The sequence below is a fragment of the Mustelus asterias genome, chromosome 6, assembly GCF_964213995.1.
Source record: "Mustelus asterias chromosome 6, sMusAst1.hap1.1, whole genome shotgun sequence".
Lineage (NCBI taxonomy): Eukaryota > Metazoa > Chordata > Chondrichthyes > Carcharhiniformes > Triakidae > Mustelus > Mustelus asterias.
In genome coordinates this window covers 53,536,192-53,558,401 of record NC_135806.1, presented here as the reverse complement: position 1 = coordinate 53,558,401, position 22,210 = coordinate 53,536,192, and the positions used below count along the sequence as shown (strand labels likewise).

The window sequence follows — 22,210 nt, the reverse complement described above, 5'->3', positions numbered from 1 at the left end:
CGGATAATCATTCCAACCAAAATACCCTGCCCCTTCTATCCCAATTTGCCGATGACACAAAGATGGCTTTGTAAACTGCAAACGGGATTTCCCACACAATCCACTGCGTGTTTCACAGCGCCGGGAGGCAGCCCCTCCATTGGCCGGCAGCAGGATTTTCCAGTCCCACCGTTGTCAACAAGATTTCCCATTGGATGCACCCCTCGGCACTGTGAAACTCGCAGCAGGGGTGCACCGTAGGTGGGATCGAAAGACCTAACTGGCATGAATGGTTGGAAAGGTCCGGCCAGTATAGTTGAAAGCGTAGAATTACACAAAGTTATAATAGACTAAGTGAATGAGCAGAACTGTGGCAAATGGATTTTAATACAGGCAGATTTGAAAACACCCACTTTGGGCCTCACAGAAACAGTGAAAGTCCAAAGAAGCTTGGGAATCCAGAAAATGGATAATTAAACGTCATGAACAGAAACAGAAAATAACTTAAAATGCTAATAGAATGTTGGCTTTTCTATTTAGAGGAGAAGAATGCAGTGGGTAGAAATCTAGTCAAAGACCAATGCTCTACACGGAGAGTGATTGCACCAATTATTTTTTAGCTCATAGATGTACCTCTTCAAATCCTGGGAGCACTTCAAATGTGCTGCTTGTAGATCTCAGTATTTTTGTAGAAATAATCGGATTTATTTCAACCCTGCTTCCCCTCTCAAGCCCATTAGAAAAGCTTGCTCCCTTTTTATTAAATCATGCATTGGTGTTTTAAAACTGTAACCGTATTGAGTGGAATAAAGGGCCCAGCTCTTGCGTTCATACACTGACGTCGAAAACAAACCTAACTGCTTTTTGTCAATCATGGGTGTACCCTGACATAAGACTGTCACATAGGCCTATGTTTAGACCATCTTAAGACGAGAGTGTGGTTTTGCACACTCTGTAGGCCTGGTTTGCAGATCTGGAGTGCAGTGTGGGGTTCCGAGCACCACATCTTAGGAAGGATTGTTTGACCTTGGAAGGAGTGCTGTGTAGGTTTGTCAAATGATAACTGGTCTCCAAGAATCAAATTACAAGTGAAGGTTACACAAACTAGGATTGTATTCTTGAAACTTAGAAGGTTGATCAAGGTTTCTGAGATAATAGAGGGGATTTTGGTTGGTTGGAGAGTCTGGGCCCAGGGGCACAAGATAAAATTACGGCCAGACTTTCCAGGGGTGGAATTAGGAGATATCCACACACAAAAGTTGGTCGAAGTTTGGAATTCTCCAAATTGCAGTTGATGCGAGATCAGTTGTTAATTTTGAACCTGAGATATCTCTGTTAGTCAAAGGTGTTAAGAGATATGGAACATGTGGGAATTCGGTCACACGTCAGCCATAATGTCATTGAATCTTAGAATCTACAGTGCAGAGGGAGGCCACTTGGCCCATAGAGCCAGCACCGACAACAATCCCACCCGGCTCCCATCCCCATAACCCCACATATTTACAGTCCTAATCCCCCAGACACTAAGGAGCAATTTATCATGGCCAATCCGCCTAACCCTGTGGGAGGAAACCGGAACACCCGGAGGAAACCCATGCACACACAGGGAGAATGTGTAGAGTTTGCACAGTCAGTCACCCGAGGCCGGAATTGAACCTGGGTCCCTGGCACTGTGAAGCAGCCGTGCTAACCACTGTGCCACCGTGTCGCCCGGTAAGACATCCTCAAGCGGCGAAATGGTCTATCGTCTTCCTATTGCTGTTTAGTTTAATGTATTATTCACAACGTTCGTTTTTTTTCTAAAATTCAGATTGGCAAAAGGATATCAGACGTCACCTGATCTACGTCTGACCTGGCTCCAAAACATGGCTGAGAAACATTCAAAACGTAAATGTTACACAGAGGCTGCATTGTGTTTGGTCCATGCTGCAGCACTGGTCGCAGAGTACCTCAGCATGCTGGAAGATCACAAATACCTTCCCGTGGGCAGTGTTACCTTTCAGGCAAGTCTGTTTGGAAACCATTCAGTTCACAACTTAGGTACCACCGTACATAAGGAACTTGATTAAAACACTTTCATTTTTGGTTTGTTATGGTTTCCAGAATATATCACCTAACGTGCTGGAAGAATCTGCTGTTTCAGATGATATTTTATCCCCTGATGAAGATGGGATATGTAGCGGAAGGTACTTCAGTGAAAACGGTCTTGTGGGTTTACTCGAACAAGCGGCTGAGCTTTTCACCACAGTGAGTGCACTTTATCTCCTGGTGCTTTATTTTTCTTTCCTCTTTTAGATCACCTTACCCCATATACCAACGCTGCCGGCAGAGGAAGGCAACATATTGCAGACTTCTTACCAATGTCTCCTTCCCATCTCACCTTTGGGAAATGTAAGGGAGTGGCCTGGGGAGGAATGGCTCAGGCACTCTGCATTTGGCAAAGCAGAGATCAGGACATAGAAACATAGAAGATAGGAGTAGGAGGAGGCCATTCGGCCCTTTGAGCCTGCTCCTAATCCTGCTTTTTCCCCATAACCTTTGATCCCATTCGCCCCAAGTGCTATATCTAGCCGCCTCTTGAATACACTCAATGTTCTGGCATTAATTACTTCCTGTGGTAATGAATTCCACAGGCTCACAACTCTTTGGGTGAAGAAATGTCTCCTCACCTCTGTCCTAAATAGTCTACCCTGAATCCTCACACTGTGATCCCTGGTTCTGGACTCTCCCACCATTGGAAATATCATCCCTGCATCCACCCTGTCTAGTCCTGTTAGAATTTTATGAGTCTCTATGAGATCCCCCTCATTCGTCTGAACTCCAACGAAAACAATCCTAACCTGGTCAATCTCTCCTCATACATCAGCCCGCCATCCCTGGAATCATCCCCGGACGTCACCAAGTGAAGAACAAAAGACATGAATCGGTACTTTACAGCTCTGCTTATTGGTGAACCAACTCACTGGACCACCCAGGCCACAACAACGCAGCTGTTTAAAAGAACTGAAGCTTTTAAACTGGATGACTTTGAATTCCAAACAGGAATGTGCAGGTTGATTTTAACCCTACCAGCACGGCAGAAACTGAGCAGATAGAGACAACAATGGTCACTCAGATCATGATCTCATTTTCACCTCCGGGGTGGGATTTTCCAGCCATGCTCTCCCCAAGATCAGAAAATCCACCTGAGGTCAATGGACCTTTGCAAGGACCGTGAACCACCAGCTACGATTCCTGTGGCAGACGGGACGAGAAAATGCTGCCCTTAGTGTTTGCAGTTGGATGAAGCCCAGCCAAATGCAGAGAGGCTCCTAAATCTGTGCAAATTGGAGTCATTATGTCAATAGGACCGGATATATTTTAACAGGATTGCCTCTCCTGTCCCCTATTCCACTCCCTCCATGCTTTCCCTGACGGGACCTCTGAAAAATTCCGGCCTTGGGTGACTGTATGGCGTTTCTCCCCTGTCTGCGTCGGTTTCTTCCCGCAGTCCAACGATGTTCGGGTTAGGTGGATTGGCCGTGCTAAATTGCCCCTTAGTGTCAGGGGGTCTGGCAGGATAAATATGTGGGGTTACAGGGATAGGGTCTGGGTGGGATTGTTGTCAATGCAGGTTCACTGAGCCGAATGGTGGCCTCTTCCACTATAGGGGTTCTATTATTCTATGAATATTCCTCCCACTACTTACCAGGAAGCCAAAGGCTGCTGATTTTCATCCACCTATGACTGCTCTTTAGTCTCCCCTTGCTCATTCTGGGCAGGCAGTGGACGTGCTTCTGAGAATTGAATATACCTTGGGTCTGATATTTACACCAGTGAATTTCACACTAGCCAGATGCAACAATCCCCCTCCTCTGCCTGAACTCTGCTGCAAGTTAAAGCTGACTGCATAATGTCTCCCTTGACTGTTTGCTGATGTTGCGCATACTTGAAATTTGTAAGCAACAACTCATTATTTTAGTTCCAAAATATCATACCAGGGAAGTCTGTATGGATGATATGTTGTGGAGATGCCGGCGTTGGACTGGGGTAAGCACAGTAAGAAGTCTCACAACACCAGGTTAAAGTCCAACAGGTTTATTTGGTAGCAAATACCATCAGCTTTCGGAGCAATGCTCCTTCGTCAGATGGAGTGGTCTCTGTTCTCAAACAGGGCACAGACACAGAAATCAAATTACAGAATACTGATTAGAATGCAAATCTATGATATGTAACAGAGAAGATGTTTTATCCTGATTGACAGCAAGGATGGTCTTGTATGTGCCTGGAATAAATTAGGAATGCTGCTGTTCCCAGCGGCATGCCCTGATTATATCAGAAGTAGAAATATAGCTTCATGAATGAGTTGAAAACATATCAAGCAGTTCTTTTGAAATAGGGTTTAAAGCCATTAAGAGGGCATTGATTTTCCAGAGAAGTTATTGTTACATCTAAAGAGAATCATAGAATCCTACAGTGCAGAAGGAGGCCATTTGGCCCATCGAGTTTGCACCGACCACAATCCCACCTAAGCCCTATCCCCATAACCCCATGCATTTACCCTAGCTAGTCTCCCTGACACTAAAGGGCAATTTAGCATCGCCAATCCACCTAACCCGCACATCTTTGGACTGGGGGAGGAAACCGGAGCACCCCCCCGAAGAAAACCCACACAGACACGAGGGGAACGTGCAGAGTCCGCGAAGACAGTGACCCAAGCCAGGAATCGAACCCGGGTCCCTGGCGCTGTGAGGCAGCAGTGCTAAACACTGTGCCAATGTGCTGCCCCAGGATTAGGGAGGAATTCTCCTAATTTGAGACTAAGTGCCGTGGCGGGGGCAGGAATGTGGAATGTTTGAGGCTGCGGAGGCTGGCAAGAAAACATACCGAATCTTCCAACCCCGACTTCATGAATGACGTTTCTGGGTATTTTACACCGTATTCAGTGGCAAGGCAGGCCTGGCTGGTGCATCGTCCTCCATTGTGTCTGGGTGCCATATTGAAAAGGCGCCCAACATCACTGACCCACGAGTGAAGAAAGGAGGTGGACCACCTGAAAATGAAGATGGATCTCTGGGAGCACTCTGAGGCTGGAAGATGGAACCCCTAAAGGGCAGCAAACCTGCAAGGTCCAGCTGCAACACCGAAGGACACCGAGGTGTACTGAAAAAAATACTTACCCACTCCCCCCACAAGCACTACGGTAATTCCAACCCACACGGATAAGGGGGATCCCCAGAGGGTCCACCCATGGCACTGTCCCATGGCAGTACCACCATAGCTGTACCATTGTGGCACAGCCTGGGCATATCCCTCCCCTCCCCGCCCCCCCCCCCCCCCACCCCCTCCCCAGCTCTCTGGTGGCTAAACTTACCTTTGCGTCCCCCCAACAGGTTTCCCTCTACTGTTTCACGTCTTGCAAAAGTAGTTGTAAACATCCCCTAACATGACATCAGCAAGGGGGGGATTTCTTTATGTGGGGAAAACATATGGGAGGGAGCCGTTTAATTGTATTTAAATTTATTAAAATGTATTTAAATGAGGTTCCTTTCCTTTTGAACAGGAGCTTTGTTATGTCACTGGCAAGGGGTGGGGAAAATCAGAAAACAAGATTTTGCCAGCGAAAATCTTGTTTTCTGAAGCTGATGAGATGTGTCCAGGTCACTGTTTGCACTCATGGTGAACACGGGAGCAAAATCGCCCCCATTAACTGTTCCTCTATCCATTGATGTTGCCTGATTGGCTGAGTGTTGACAGCACTTTTTGTTTGTATTTCTTTGGTAAAGTTTTTGATTATCAATTTTCTTTGGCTCAATTTTTTTGCCTGATTATGCTCCTATGAAGCATCTTTAGATGTTTTACTACAGGAATTCTGCTCTACATAAAGACACGGTTGTTGAAGTAGGGTCAGGCAATAGGTAGGGGATGCTCCACCCACTCATTTCACCCACTGATTTGGCTAATGCAGACCCAGTTAAGAAAGGTTTCTCTCTCAAAAAAAAGTAGACTATTGGTGAAATAGAATCCATACCAATTAAGAAATATTGCTCAAAGTAGAAGCAAAGATATTTGATTTGATTTATTATTGTCACATGTATTAGTATATAGTGAGAAGTATTGTTTCTTGCGTGCTGTACACACAAAGCATACCGTACGTAGAGAAGGAAAGGAGAGTGCAGAATGTAGGGTTACAGTCATAGCTAGGGTGTAGAGAAAGATTAACTTAATGCAAGGTAGGTCCATTCAAAAGTCTGATGGCAGGAGGGAAGAAGCTGTTCTTGAGTCGGTTGATATGTGACCTCAGATTTTTGTACCTTTTTCCCGACGGAAGAAGATGGAAGAGAGTATGTCCAGAATGCATGGGGTCCTTAATTATGCTGGCTGCTTTGTCGAGGCAGTGGGAAGTGTAGACTGAGTCAACGGATGGGAGGCTGGTTTGCGTGATGGATTGGGCTACATTCACGACCTTTTGTAGTTTGTTGTGGTCTTGGGCAGAGCAGGAGCCATACCAAGCTGTGATACAACCAGAAAGAATGCTTTCTATGCTGCATCTGTAAAAGTTGGTGGGAGTCGTAGCTGACATGCCATATTTCCTTAGTCTTCTGAGAAAGTAGAGGTGTTAGTGTGCTTTCTTAATTATAGTGTCAGTGTGGGGGGACCAGGACAGGTTGTTGGTGATCTGGACACCTAAAAACTTAAAGCTCTCGACCATTTCTACTTCGTCCCCATTGATATTGACAGGGTTGATGTATTACAAGTCCAAAATATTTCACACCTACATTGAATTATCTTCTAGTATTAATATAACTTTAACCCTTATCTGTCTATTGGAAATGATGGGACTTGTTCATCAGTGTCTCACTCACTTCCCACCATTTATGAATTTAACCCTCCTTAGCATTCCCGATTTTAATTGCTTCACATGGACTGCAGCGGTTCAAGACACCTCACCACTACCTTCTAAAGGGCAATTTGGGATGGGCATTAAATGCTGGCATAACCTGTGACACTCACATCTCATGAGTAATGAAAACAAATATTGGTGGCCATGCCTTTAGCTACCTGAGCTCAAAGCTCTGACATTCCATTCTTAAACTTCTCCTCCTCTCTACCTCCCTTGTCTCATTTAAGGATCCTTAAAGCTTCCCTCTTTGACCGAGCTTTTGGTCGTCATCCTAGTTTCTCTTTGTGTGTCTTGGCGTCAGACTTTGATTTATGATACTCTTGTGAGGTGCTTTGGGATGTTGTACGTTTAGGTGCTATATAAGCACAAGTAACTTGTTTTTCTTGCTGGGAGTTGTTCTTTAGCTCTACGGCGACAGCCTCCACGTTCCACTTCCATAATTTTGGGCCGGATTGTATGAGGCTCAGAGTTTAACTCTCCAATCTCCATGGCCTCATGCTGCTAGTGTAGAAACAGTTTGCCAACTGCATGTCCCTCCATTGAGATCAAATCTGTATTGTCGCTGTTAAAAATACAAGGCTTGGTCCAACATCTGAAACTCCTTTCAAATGAATGTTGATTAGACAAATGTGCTTCCATGTAACGGGCTGGATTTCAGCGTACAGGAGTGAGTGGGAAGGTTCACACTGGTGAATTTGATAATATGTTTTCAAGCAAGTCAGTGAAATGCTGAAGTTAAACTTCAGTTACCTGGATAGATTTGGAGGGAACCTTCTGAAAGGTCTCCAGAATAGCCACGGTGTGCTGTATTCTGCACAACAATCTTTGGCATCCACAGCTTTGTACCTGGAACAGGACTGAGATGCAGAGAACTGAACTACTTCAGAGAGTTAAGGGGGAGGTGAAGAGGGCAATGTTCCACCAATAGCATATATCATCTCCCTGGATACCTCAATGATAGTGATGTTCACCTGGGATCTACCAGTGCACCCACATCACAACCCTCATACAGAAGTCACTTCACTTTCACAGATCCCATTGATCACAATCAATTCATGGGCTCGATTTCACAGTTTACGATGGGCTGGTGAAATAGAAAGTGAAGGGGGCCATCTTACCTTCTCGTCCTGCTGGGCTGTGGCGGGGGACTAGCCGGTAAGATTGCGCAAGAGGTGAAAATTCGGGTTTGTGCCCGATTTCTTGTCTCTCGCGATCTTACCGGGCCCGGATATCCATCGAGATCACTGATCTGGGTATAGATTCGCTGGGATTTGTACTGGTCAGATCCGGAGACCAAACTTTAACAGGCAATTATGTGGATGGAAATCAATTTGATTATGTAAATACTTGGTCCAAGGAAGTAAACATACTGAATAGCTTACCAAAAATTAAGGAGTAAAACTTCTAACTTTAAACTCAAGGAATGTGGATGCTTTAGAGAGGGTACCGAAGAGGTTTACCAGGATGTTGCCTGGTCTGGAGGTATTAGCTATGAGGAGAGGTTGGACAAACTCGGTTTGTTCTCACTGGGATGACAGAGGTTGAGGGGTGACCTGATAGAGGTTTACAAGATTATGAGTGGCATGGACAGAGTGGATAGTCAGATGCTCTTTCCTAGGGTAGAAAAGTCCAGTACTAGGGGATATAGATTTAAGGTGCATGTGGAAAAGTTTAGAGGAGATGTGCAAGGCCAGCTTTTTTTTTTACAGAGGGTGGTGAATGTCTTCAACGTTCTGCCCGGGGAGGTGATGGGAGCTGGTACGATAACGGCATTTAAGGGGCAACCAGATGCATACATGAATAGGATGGGAATGGAAGGATACGGACTCCATAAGTGCACACGATTTTAGTTTAGGCAGGCATCATGATCGGTGCAGGCTTGGAGAGCCAAAGGGCCTGCTCCTGTGCTGTACTGTTCTTTGAATTAAATGGTTAATGCAGTTAACTGTAGCATTATGTCATCAACTCTTCTTTCCTCCCTTTAGGCTTGTATGTTTGAAAGTGTGAATGAAGTTTATAAAGTTGTCATACCAATCCAAGAAGCCCATAGAGACGTCAACAGATTGGCCTTCACACATGGGAAGCTCAAAAAGGCATTTGAAAACATAACGTTAAAGGTAACTCATTTTGTTCCAGTGGGCAAGATTTTCCCAGTGTTGCAGTACTTTCTTCAAATTATTCATAATAATTGGAAAGAACCATTTATAAACATGCACAACGGTAGCTTTGTGGATTTCTATCTGCAGGAGAGCAATAATGCACGCTTAACGCTTGTTATTAACACTTTTTATTTTGCTGATTTGCAATTCAGTCAAATGAATGATGTATGACAGAGTAGGAACTCTGAACCAATCTGTTTGAATTATTAATAGCTCAAAGCCCCAAACACTCTCTGCTGGAAAAGGCCCTCCATCTCCCCAACAAATCCAAGTGTTTATAGTTGATGGAGAAAATGGTCACTTAATAAATATTTGTATTCTTTCTCCTACAAAATTCCCTTTTACACCAGTGCTCTACAGAAAAGCAAAGCACGTTCTTCACTGGGCTTAATTGGTCCAAAATCACCACCTTTTTACATTCGCAACGTGTCTTAAAACTTTGAGATGTTGTGCGTACTTGGGACTTTGAATAGCTTTGTATTAAGCAGCTTCTTGTTAATGTACCCAGCAGTAAGGGTTGCTGTACTACAGTCGTGCTTCTACAGCCTAGCTGTGGTTATCTAAATTAAAGACCTGGCTCTTTTTCCCCACAAGGGTTCTAAACGAATGTTCGGTACATATTTCCGTGTTGCATTCTATGGAGCTAAATTTGGGGATTTAGATGAACAGGAATATATCTATAAGGAGCCCACCATCACCAAGCTGCCAGAAATTTCTCATCGACTGGAGGTAAACAAAATCTATCATTTAGTCTACATGGTTAATGATATTAGTCAATATTTAATGTCACATAAAAATTGCAACATTGTTTTAATATATCTCTTCTCTTGATAACTTCTTTTCAACTGTTTCTCTTACCTTCTCTCCCCAAAGGCAGTGTTCAGGTATGTAGCTCTTTGTGCAATATTCAACATGCAATCCCAGCAGGTGACAATGCAAAGCAATCAGCAAACGTATGGTCTTGATGTTCTTCAATAACTGAACTTCATCGATGAATAAAACTTGCTTAGTATCAGCAAAATGAGCACATTTGGCTAGTTGCTGTCAATGAATGGTACTTAAAGGGTTTCTTTTAAATCATGGATTCTGTGTTGTCTTGGAAACAGGCATTTTATGGACAGTGTTTTGGTGAAGCTGTTGTGGAGGTCATTAAGGATTCCAGTCCTGTAGAAAAGAGCAAGTTGGATCCTAACAAGGTCAGTTGAAAATTGCTCACAACATGCAAATTAAATCAATACCTCATGAAAATTTGCACTTTTATTTCATAGGGCCAAAAAGATTTTTTGCAGAGGCGATTTTGCCATTTTCTTTCCTAAGTGCTGGGCAGACTGGAAACTGGGAGAGTTTCAGATCTGTCTTTTGGGCATGTTTTCAGGTCCGCCCATACACACACTGCCTGCAAAATACTGAGCGAGCCTGTTGCTCGCTGCAGAAGCCTGTGGGTGGGGCTTAACGTGCCCAGAAGCCTGCAGAGGGAGGTAGTACACATGTGCAGGCCTCTAATGCTGCACATTAGCAGTAGCAGGGGTCTGACAGACAAAGAGAGAGCTTTCAGGCCCCTGCTAGTGCAGGCGGCCTGAAGCTGCTCCCCTCCCCGCTATCTCGGGGGCCCACAGCCCAAGATACTGTCCCTGCCACCCCCCAGACTGATCGCAGATCCCCTTTCCCCACCGATCACTGCAGAGTGGCAGCGGGCCCCCTCTCCCTCCCCCTACCGATCGCTGCACGGTGACAGCAGGCCCTCCCTCACCTCACCGATCCCTGGAGAGTGGCAGCGGGCCCCCTCTACCATTAGCCCCACTCCCTGGTGCTGCCTGGTGGGCATTGCCCAGGTGCCATGGTGGCACTGCCAGTGTGACACTTCCCAAGGGGCAGTCCCCTCCCTTGCCCTCGGCCTCCTTGAGGAGGCCTCAATGGCCTTCGCTTCCACCGGCGAGGCCAAGTCGACTGCTCCCCATTCACGGGGAGCATGTCTATTCCTCGCCGGCGCGAACCTTTCCGGTGAGGTTTTAAAAGGGGGTGGGCCCAGACGATTGAGCGCTGGGCTCACTAAGCCGATGTAAAACAGCATTAAAATAAATTGAAATGAAATATCCTGCCTCTCACTCATTTCCAGTGAGAGGCTGACCGTGCCGGAAATTTAGTGCTCATAAAATCGCGCCAGTCACGAAAACCAGTGCTAATCGCCCTAAATGCTTTATGCCCCACTTTACCATTCCATTACGCCTGATTTGCCCCCTTGTATTTTTTCTGAACTCTGTATATTCTACAATATTGGCCAGAATTTGACATTGCTCAAGCCGACACGCACCCAACCTGGAAACACATGAAATCGCGTGAGAAGACATTGGGCACCTGTCCCAACATCATCACGCACTCGCGTGATATTTTGGTCAGTGGGCACATGCGAGAGACGGAAGCTTGCCCGCCAACGATCGAGCAGACAGTTTAGCCCATTAAGGAGCCACCTGAACACAATTTTACGTGAGCTGTCTGCCTTTTGGCGGGTGGATCGATAGGCCATTTAGTTTTAGCTGCAACTTCAATCCAAGGTGTGATGAAATGTCTAGACTGAAATACATTTGTAAAAGATGTCTGGGGACAGGTCTGTGTTTGACTGTGCTGCCTCAGAACTCCTTGCAGCGTTTTTCCATCACCATTTATTTTACACAGGTCTGCGACTCCTTGAGACAGCTCCGCACCCACACATTAAAAGCGCGAGCCCACACTCTTCCTTTTCTCCGCGCACGCCCTCCCCAGCAACACTGAGCCTTCCCCAGCACATGTTTCACGCTGGCTGTCCATCAAGCAGTAAGCATGAACTCGTGTTCTGGGGCCAATCACAGCCAAGTAGCACGTTTTGCGTCCACAAGTGGACGTCCCGATGGGTGAAAAACTCAGGCCATGGTAACACCAGTTATTAGAGAGTCAATTTCAGCAGCACTGCAACAAACAAGCAGAGTAAAATCCTGCAGGCTTCAGTAAAAATGTATTGGACCGTGTCAGGTGGGGCACCCTTGCATGGATTCTAGCAATTGTTTTGGAGTAGTATCCGGCCTTGTCATTTTTGGACATAGCGGGGCATGCCCCAATATGTGGAGAGGAAGGGGCAGCATGCATTCACAATAGATACATATTACTGAAGAAAATATTAGTTGTATATTTTTATATATTGATCTTTGTGTTTCTAGGCCTACATACAAATAACATTCGTTGAGCCTTTCTTTGATGATTATGAAATGAAAGACAGAATCACCCATTTTGAAAAGAATTTCAACCTTCGGCGCTTCATGTACACCACGCCATTTACAAAGGATGGACGTCCCCGAGGAGACCTGAAAGAGCAGTACAAGAGAAAGACCATCCTGACAACCCTACATGCTTTCCCTTACATTAAAACTAGAATTAATGTCATTCAGAAAGAAGAGGTAATAAACAAACCTAATATTCTGCAAGCATGTTTAAGAATTATTTGAAAGAAGCACAGGGCAAGATTTTATTCAAGCGCTGGAAAATACCCATTATGGACAAGAGCAACCTGTCTGGTTCACATCATGGGCACGTTCTTCAATAAGAGTTTTAATAACACCAGGTTAAAGTCCAACAGGTTTATTTGGTAGCAAATGCCCTGCTCCTTCGTCAGGTGGAGTGGAAATCTGCTCTCAAACAGGGCACAGAGACACAAAATCAAGTTACAGAATACTGATTAGAATGCGAATCTTTACAGCTAATCAAGTCTTAAAGATACAGACAATGTAAGACGTTTTGGCTTTAAGACTTGATTAGCTGTAAAGATTCACATTCTAATCAGTATTCTGTAACTTGATTTTGTGTCTCTGTGCCTTGTTTGTGAGCAGATTTCCACTCCATCTGACGAAGGGGCAGCGCTCCGAAAACTAATGGCATCTGCTACCAAATAAACCTGTTGGACTTTAACCTGGTGTTGTTAAAAATCTTTCTGTGTTTACCCCAGTCCAACGCCGGCATCTCCACATCACGTTCTTCAAAACAGCCCCTTCACTAAACAGCATGAAGTTGAAAAATGTGGCAATATGTCTCCTGTATTTCCTGGGTCCACTGGCTGGACCAGAAAGTGTTCTCATTTAATGAGAAGAAAATAAGAGGCTGAAAATTGGTTAATCAATTTTTTTTGTTTTGTTTTCTGTGTTTGTCAGAAGCTGGTTACTACATTTTCAATGGCTGTGCATAAGAAATAGCCAAAAATTAGACTTTGTGACGGAAAATAGGGAAATATTGTGAAAAGATAAAAGAAACATCAATCGGAATAGCACCTACCGTCCTTGAAATGCAAATGGCAACTAGTCAATAAATTATGTGTAACCTAATATCCTTTCATAGAATCCTGATGAATTTAAAGGACTGCTGCCCCAAAGCAAAGCTGATGTAGAAATGTGGTTGCATCAGGATAACAGAAGATAAATCTCCAGTGCTGCTTTTCAGCTTTTAAGTTCAACAACAAAATTACTCCGCCAAATGCCTTCCTTTAAGACCTTAATATTTAGAAGCAGATGTAGCCAATTCAGCTCATCGAGTCTGCTCCCCATTCAATGAGATCAGGTCTGATCTGATATATTAATGCTCAGCTCCACTTTCCTGCCTTATCCTCATAACCCCTGATTCCCTTACTGATTAAAAATCTGTCAATCTGAGCCTTGAACATACTCTGCAGTAAAGAATTCCACAGATTCACTATCCTCTGAGAGAAGTCATTCCTCCTCATCTCGGTTTTAAATGGACGATCCCTTACTGTGAGATTATGCCGTCTGATCCTAGACTCTCCCACAAGGAGAAACAACCTCTCAGCATCTACCCTGTCAAGCCCTCTGAGAATTATATGGTGGGAATTTTACCGCCCCACCCACCACAGGAATCGGAGCGGGTGAGGTGCGGACAATAGAACAGTCAGTTGACCTCAGATGGGATTTTACGGTTTCGGGACGAGCAAGGCCGTAAAATCCCGCCCAATATGTCTCAGTAAGATTGGAGTTTAGAAGAATGAGAGACAATGAGTGAGTACAAACCCAACCTACTCAACCTCTGCTCGTAAGAAAATCCCACCTTACCCAGGATCAATCCTTCTCTGGACTCCTCCAATGTCAGCACATCTTTCCTTAGATAAGGGGACCAAAACTATTCACTGTATTCCAGGTGTGGTCTAACTATTGCCTCGTAAAGTTTTAACAAGACGTCCTTATTTTTGTACTCCATTCCCTTTGGAATAAAGGGCAACATTCCATTTGCCTTCCCTATTACCTGCTGAACTGGCATGCTTTCTTTTAATGATTTGTGCAGGAGAACCCCCTAATCGCTCTGTGCTGCAGCTTTCCGCAGCTCTTCTTTCACAGCTTCCTGTAAATCATCTCTGCACTTGAGCAAGTACCTGGTATTGTTCATTTAATTTGAGTTTGTGGACCATTTGTCAAACGATGGACCTTATTGAAATGCACACAAAAGCGTGGCTCCTCATTCCCATGGTCTGTGTTACAATTAAGATAGGGTGTGACATTACCAGGTATAATTTCACAATATACAACTGGAAGGTTTCCATAGTGTAAAATGTTTCAGCAAAAACAGCAGTGAATAGCGAGTCCCAGTATCCTTAAGGTTTTAACTGCTGACATCTGATGCCATCTATTGTCATTAATACTGGACAAGTGTACCTTTATTGAGAACAGATTCAGATCTGTTTTCAATTGTAGCGGCCTGGAAATAAGTAATTTTATCTGGTTTGTTTTGCAGTTTATCCTGACACCTATTGAAGTAGCTATTGAGGACATGCAGAAGAAGACACTTGAATTAGCAATTGCAACTCATCAGGAACCTCCAGATCCCAAAATGCTTCAGATGGTGCTACAAGGTTCTGTGGGAACTACTGTAAACCAGGTACAGTACCACACCAAAGAGTCCGAGTCCACCTACTGTGGATTTGTACGTGTCAGCTTTGGTAGGAAGAACATGGAGATACAATATTAAATAAGAGGTGGAATTTTTACAGAGGTGCAGGAACAGAGGGAACTGGGTGCATATCTGCATAGAACATTGAAGGTGACAGGAGAGAGTAGTTAATAAAGCATATGGTATTCTGGGCTTTATTAAGAGAGGCATAGGGCACAAGAGCAGAGTTTATGCTGAACTTATACAAGACAATAGTTAGACCTCAGCTGGAATATTGTGTACGGTTCTGAGCACCTCACTGTAGGAGGATGTGAACTCATTGGAGAGAGTACAGAAGATGATTACAAGAATACTTTCAGGGATGTGAAACTTTAATTATGCGGATAGATTGGAGAGGTTGGGACCATTCTTCTTGGAGAGAAGGAGACTAAGATGAGATTTGATCGGAATGTTCAAAATCATGAGGAGGTTGGACAGAGTAGATGGGGAAAACTGTTCCCACTCGTAAAAGGATCAAGTATGAAAGGGCACAGATTTAAATGGTTTACAAAAGAAGCAAATGTGAAGTGAGAAATAACTTTTCCATATAATGAATGGTTTGGGTCTGGAATGCACTGTCTGGAAGTGCGTTAGAGGCCGGTTCCATTGAGGCATCCAATAGGTCATTAGATGATTATTGAATAAATATGCAGAGGTATGGGGAAAAGGCAGGAGAATGATACTAAGTCATGATGCTCGTTTGAAGAGCGACGCATCACGATGGGCCAAATGGCCTCCTGTGCCATAATAATTCTGTGATACTGCGCCTGAAGATCTAAGACTTGATGATTTAGTGGTCAAGTCTTTAGTAAGTGCTTCTTTCATTCACAATATGGAAGTGTCGATACTTGTAGGGTAGGTGCAAGGTGGGATTTGCATAGAGAACATTTTTATGGCTTCTGGTTAAAATGTCAGTTACAATAAAAAATAATGAGCACTATTAGCAATGTACTCAACTCATAAAGCTTCATAAATTATACAGTAAAGTTGCCCACAACACATTTCGAATTTCAACCAAATTAATAGTGAAAGTGAATTGAAATATCAATTCATCTATTCATATAGCTAAATAATACTCGGAATAAGTAAGATTGTATGCTGCAAGTAAAACTTCAAATTTTACCAAGAATGATTGGACAGCCATTTTCCACATTATTAACTATTTGATGCTTTGTTGGAATCGGGATATGTGGCAACAGTTTATACAATGCTTTACTTGCATCAGAGGGTTGTGGAGACCAGTGGAGATTGGAGAAATGGAGTGGGAGGGCTCTGGAGGGAATTGAAAACAAGGATGAGAATTTGTAATTGAGGTATTCCTTGGCTTGGGAACCAACGTATGTCAGTGACCGCAAGAGTGATGGATGAACTGTACTTGGCATGGGTAAGGACAAGGGCAGCAAGGTTATGGGTGACATCAAGTTCACAGAGGGTAGAATGTGGGAGATTAGGCAGGAGTGCATTGGAATAGTCAAATCTAGAGGTAACAAAGACATGAATGAGGATGTAACAGCAGATGAGTTAAGGCAGGAACAGAATCTGACGATGTTACGGAGGTGAAAATAGACAGTCTTGGTAAGTTATATCTTAATTTGATTTGATTTATTATTGTCACATGTATTAACATACAGTGAAAAGTATTGTATCTTGCGCGCTATACGGACAAAGCATACCGTTCATAGAGAAGGAAACGAGACAGTGCAGAATGTAGTGCTACAGTTATATCTAGGGTGTCGAGAAAGATCAACTTAATGCAAGGTAAGACCATTCAAAAGTCTGACAGCAGCAGGGAAGCAGCTGTTCTTGAGTCGGTTGGTACATCACCTCAGACTTTTGTATCTCTTTCGAGACAGAAGAAGCTGGAAGAGAGAATGTCCGAGGTGCGTGGGGTCCTTAATTATGCTGGCTGCTTTGCCGAGGCAGCGGGAAGTGTAGACAGAGTCAATGGATGGAAGGCTGGTTTTCGTGATGGATTGGGCTACATTCACGACCTTTTGTAGTTTCTTGTAGTCTTGGGCAGAGCAGGAGCCATACCAAGCTGTGATACAACCAGAAAGAATGCTTTCTATGGTGCATCTGTGAAAGTTGAAGAGAGTCATAGCTGACATGCCAAATTTCCTTCGTCTTCTGGGAATGTAGAGGCATTTGTGGGCTTTTTAAACTATATTATCGGCATGGGAGGTCCAGGACAGGTTGTTGGTGAGCTGGACACCTAAAACCTTGAAGCTCTCAATCCTTTCTACTTCATCCCCGTTGATGTAGACAGCGGCATGTTCTCCTCTATGCTTCCAGAAGTTGATGACGATTTCCTTTGTTTTAATTCTTTACAAGCTGACCAAAAGCTTTTTCCCAGGGTGAAAGAGTCAATTACAAGGGGGCATTGGTTTAAGGTGCGAGGGGCAAGGTTTAAAAGAGATGTACGAGGCAGATTTTGTACACAGAGAGTGGTGGGTGCCTGGAACTCGTTGCTGGGGGAGGTAGTGGAAGCGGATACGGTAGTGATTTTTAAGGGGCGTCTTGACAAGTACATCAATGAGATGGGAATAGAGGGATATGGTCCCTGGAAGGGTAGGAGGTTTTAGTTAAGTTAGGTCAGTGCAGGCTTGGAGGGCTGAAGGGCCTGTTCCTGTGCTGTAATTTTCTTTGTTCTTTGTTCTAAGCACCATCCTTGTTTCCTTGTGTCTCATTCCAGTTTTGTCTGCTTGTTACAGGGTCCGTTAGAAGTAGCTCAAGTATTTCTGGCTGAAATTCCAGAAGATTCAAAGCTCTTCAGACATCACAATAAATTGAGGTTATGCTTCAAAGAATTTATCATGCGGTAAGTTAAACAAAATGCAGGATGAGTATTTGTTGAATTTGAAAATGCGGAGACCTTCAATGGCACAGCACATTATTGCAGTCAGTAAATGAATGATGCAGGTCAAAAGGGTGTCAAGTAAGCTCTCAGTCTGTAGCAAGTCCATTGCATTTTGTAGGGATGGTGATTGAAGTGACATAATTGGCTGCAGTGCCTGATTACAGAGAGAAACCAAGGGTCACCATCTATCCAGTGACTTTTGCTATCTTAGTGACTTGTACTAGAAGTGCACACAACCAACCAAAAACAGGGCAGTATAGTTGAATAACCTGCCAAAGATCTCACCTGAATAATGACCATTTGAGTGAAATACTTGAGTAACTCATTCACTTGGAATCTTATCTTTATAAGAAGTCTACATCTTCAGAAAAAGGTGGCGAGAGAAAATTGGCAAGAAAAAGAGGAATGACAACAAAAGCAGATGTATTTACTTAGTATTACAAAGGATGTACAGCATAGAAACAGGCAATTGAGTCCAACCAGTCCCATCCAGTTTGTGCTCCACTCGAACCTCCTCCCACCTTTTCTCATCTAATTATCTGTGTATTGTTTGACATGGAGGTGCTCCAATTACTATGAATCAAAGCTCGTCTTCAACAACCTGAAGATATATTTGAGAAAAGCATCTAGGGGTTTCATTTCCTCTGCGTGTTATTTGACTGCAATTCTCTTTGCATATTGTTTTAAGTGGATTAACTAATGTGTTAAAGCATGAGCATGAATTTATTAGGAATACTTAAACAGTGCACTAAAAATAGAAACGCAAATCATTGTATCCTCTGCATGTCCCTCATTGCCTTACTGATTAGATTCGTCTTTAAAGCAATAATTTGCCTGACCAGAAAGCAGAATAAATATGCAGATATTATTGTGTAATCTAACGAATAAATTTACATTTTTCAAATGAGAATAAATTGATAAAATCATAATAGGATGTTTGATTCTAGTCACAGCTCATTATGTAATGTGTTACTGATTGCAGTTGTGCCAGTGTGTGGTGGCAGGCATTGGGGTGGGTGGGGTGATGTGATTAAGCTGAGGACAAAGTGAAGGGAAGACCAGAGAGATTTACCCCAGGTCTCTCTGCACATCACCCAAGTGGGTGATTATAACATGGAATGGGTGCCGGGGGCATTTCATATCTTTCAAGCCAGAAGTTTTTCATGAGCAAGGGAGGAGAAAATAAATAACTACCAAACAAATGTTGGAATCAAAAAGAGACATCAGATAACATCAATATACTAAATATAGAGTTAATGTAAGGATGCAAACTAGTAAATGGCCTGATGGTAAAAGAAAATGGAATAATATGTCTTGGGCCACTGATGCTTTACCGATCTTCACTGAATAGATCTTTGCCAATGTTGTATTCTCTCTCCAGATGTGGAGAAGCTGTGGAGAAAAACAAGCACCTGATTGCCTCTGACCAAAAGGAATATCAACAAGAACTGAAAAAGAATTACAGCAAGTTAAAAGAGAACCTGAGACCAATGATTGGGAGAAAGATCCCAGACCTGTATAAACCAGTAATAAAAATCCACAGAGATACCAAGTAAGATACACAAATGCTACATTACTCCTCCTGAAGCTCAATGACAAAAAGAGAGATCATGGCCGGAATTTTACCACCCCTGAGTGGGCAAGGGGCGGACCATGGAAAGGTCCATTGACCTCGGGTGGGATTTTAGGGTTTCAGGATGAGCGAGGCCTAAAGTCCTGCCCATTATGTTATAGAAGGGTTTAATATTACAAATGGAGTTCTTTGCTTTGGAGTTAAATACAAAATTTGAGTCCATCATTTCCTTTCAGAAGCTGACGACAGCTAGATATTTTGGACCTTTGCTACTTTGTTTTCAGAATTTGCTGTACAACATACAACCTCTTGCTAGTTGCCATAGGCAACAGGAAACTCAATTTTTGTAGAGCGGGCCCCTTTGCAACTTGCAATAGGGAGATCAAATACAGCAGGTACATTATTTAGCAGGCCCAATAATATTAGCATTTTTACTATTGAACAACAGCAGCAATGTGAGAGGATAACCTATTTATACAGAATACCTTACTTTCCCAGATTCTACAAGTCATCCATTGTTCCCATGGCGCCATTTAGGCCTTTGTAGCCCTTACGAATGCGAGGGTTTTTTTCCCCCAAATCTCTCATGCATCAATATATGACCACAAGCTCCCCCATAGAGCATCTCTGCTCTATAGAACCACATAGAGCAGAGATTATTACTCTGGAAGGCCATTCAGTATCTTTGCTCTCAATGAGATCCCCAGAGGGTTCAGTTCAGAAGTTCATTGTATGCTATGATTCTGACTTATATAGACCATCGTAGGTTCGACTCCAGGCTTTACTGGTTTAGCTGCTCTCAATCAGGGTGGCTGGAAGGATGCTGCAACTGGTCTCAGGATTTGGATTGAGGAAGGGTAAATAACAGCCGGGGTTGGTGTTCCTGATTGCTATCTGGTGATCGCTGCTGGAAAGGTAGTAATGCATCCTGCAGTAAACTAGCCCAATAGGGGAATTTCACAGTAACTTCATTGCAGTGATAATGTAAGCCTTACTTGTGACTAATTAATAAACTTTAATGACATCCACCATGGGCAGGCGGGCGGGGTGGGGGTGGTGGTGGCCACACATGTCTTGATCAACTTAAAGTATCGGAAGGTGGGCCAGTAATGTGCCTCAGCCAGTACAGTTAAAAGAGAAAGGGAAAATGTTTTATTTAATTACCAGTTATCAGAATTTCAACCATAAGAATGTGATAATGTTCCCCAAGCATAATTAGGAACACAGTAACTTTTACTTTTTTCTGTCTTAAGAGAATCCTTTAAAAGATCAAGTTTTCGGAAGAATGAGATATCATCATCCAGCCCACAGAACAGCTGATGGAACCTTAGTCCATGTGAGACACTAGGATCTTGTTTTTATTGTTCATTTGCAACAGGGGTAATCTGTGGTGCTCCTCAGAACCATCAAGGCAAATGAATGAGAAATATGAAAACTGCACTTGATCATCATTTTCAAAAGTGAAGCACTTTTTAATAAAGTAACGACCATGGACCGATACTGCTATCATATATTTCATGTGTGGACAAAGTTGCCAAGCATCATTTTAAGCTGCTGTTTGATAATTCAACTTGCAAGTGTTTTAATGCCTTGTCGCTCCTGCATTCTCCATGATACCATCGATGAGGTTTTTATTACTTTCTCATTCCATTCTTAACCCATTAATAGATCCATATTATGATGTTTACATGAACTGGCATTGCATTCTACAGCCTAAAGTGCAGCTAGTTTGTCATATTATTATTTCTCTTAGTTGCTTCTGTATATAGCCTATTTGTGTGACTATCGTTGAATTTACAGCAAGATATAGTCCTTTTTTTGCATCTATTGATAGAATTGTGTTGTTTAAATATAATATTTGCTTTGAATCAAGATTCCTTTTGTACACTGTTAGATGTCTATCATGTATTCTGCAACTCATATACCTCTGTTGTTAAACTCAGTGCAATTGAACTATTTCACTGATATGGAGTTTACGTACCAAGTAAATTAGAGATACGACGCGTCCAGAATTACATTAACCTCTGTTTTCACTTTGCAATGCTGTTTTAATTTCTGAGCAACCAACTCTGCAGCATTCTATTATCCAAAATAGGTATGAATCAATTAAGAATTTTACAAGAATTGTTTAAACGTTCAATGAAGTGCTATCTTGTGACTTTAGAACATAAATCCATACGTTCCAGCATGCCCTGTATTGCCCAGCAATTGATCCTAATGAAGAGGTTAAAAGTAATAAGGATAGCCAAATACTTCATTTCAGAAAGTGAATATGTGCTCTGAGTCCATCAGAAAGTGATGCATTGATTACACTTGAATTACTTGTAAATGCAGTTAATTCCTCACATTCTCCCATCCTAAGTTATGCTTTCTCTATTCTCATAATTCAAATAAGATCGTCACTTTCTTTAAAAGCTGGTCTGCTCACAGAGTTCTAAAATTAATGTAATGTTGAATTCCAAAATATGATTCTGGACACATTATTATTGATCGTGTACTGCCTTGAATACTCATCTGTTGTATATTATCTTATGTACAGAAACCTCTGATGATGCAAATAAATACTTGTCAAATGATAACCGCTAATGCTTCTAAAGTACTTGTAAAATCTGTTCTAATTCTGTTTAACAACCAACATCACTTTAAGAGGAATCAGAGACACACAATGAAGACTTGATAAAACAGTAATTGGATGTGACATAGCTGCTTGCAATATATACAGCAACATGGTCTTGATAGTCGCATCGTGTCAATCACAGATAAGGCCATTTCTGATCAGTTCCTTGTATCAATCTGCACCCACA

The 22,210-nt window shown here is 42.9% G+C and overlaps 1 protein-coding gene across 5 annotated transcripts in view; it reads left to right on the top strand.

Moving 5' to 3' along the window:
* The window catches only part of dock8 (dedicator of cytokinesis 8), a 252,915-nt gene extending 230,925 nt beyond the window's left edge, over positions 1-21,990 (top strand). For all 5 annotated transcript variants that reach the window (XM_078214327.1, XM_078214325.1, XM_078214326.1 and 2 more), the window contains 10 exons: positions 1,790-1,982; positions 2,083-2,226; positions 8,848-8,979; positions 9,616-9,750; positions 10,128-10,217; positions 12,213-12,449; positions 14,782-14,925; positions 17,688-17,794; positions 19,215-19,385; positions 20,660-21,990. In XM_078214327.1, the coding sequence (XP_078070453.1) occupies positions 1,790-1,982; positions 2,083-2,226; positions 8,848-8,979; positions 9,616-9,750; positions 10,128-10,217; positions 12,213-12,449; positions 14,782-14,925; positions 17,688-17,794; positions 19,215-19,385; positions 20,660-20,726 (1,420 nt within the window). In that variant the 3' untranslated portion in view covers positions 20,727-21,990. The remainder of the gene's footprint in view (positions 1-1,789; positions 1,983-2,082; positions 2,227-8,847; positions 8,980-9,615; positions 9,751-10,127; positions 10,218-12,212; positions 12,450-14,781; positions 14,926-17,687; positions 17,795-19,214; positions 19,386-20,659) is intronic.
* The last annotated feature ends 220 nt before the right edge of the window (positions 21,991-22,210 follow it).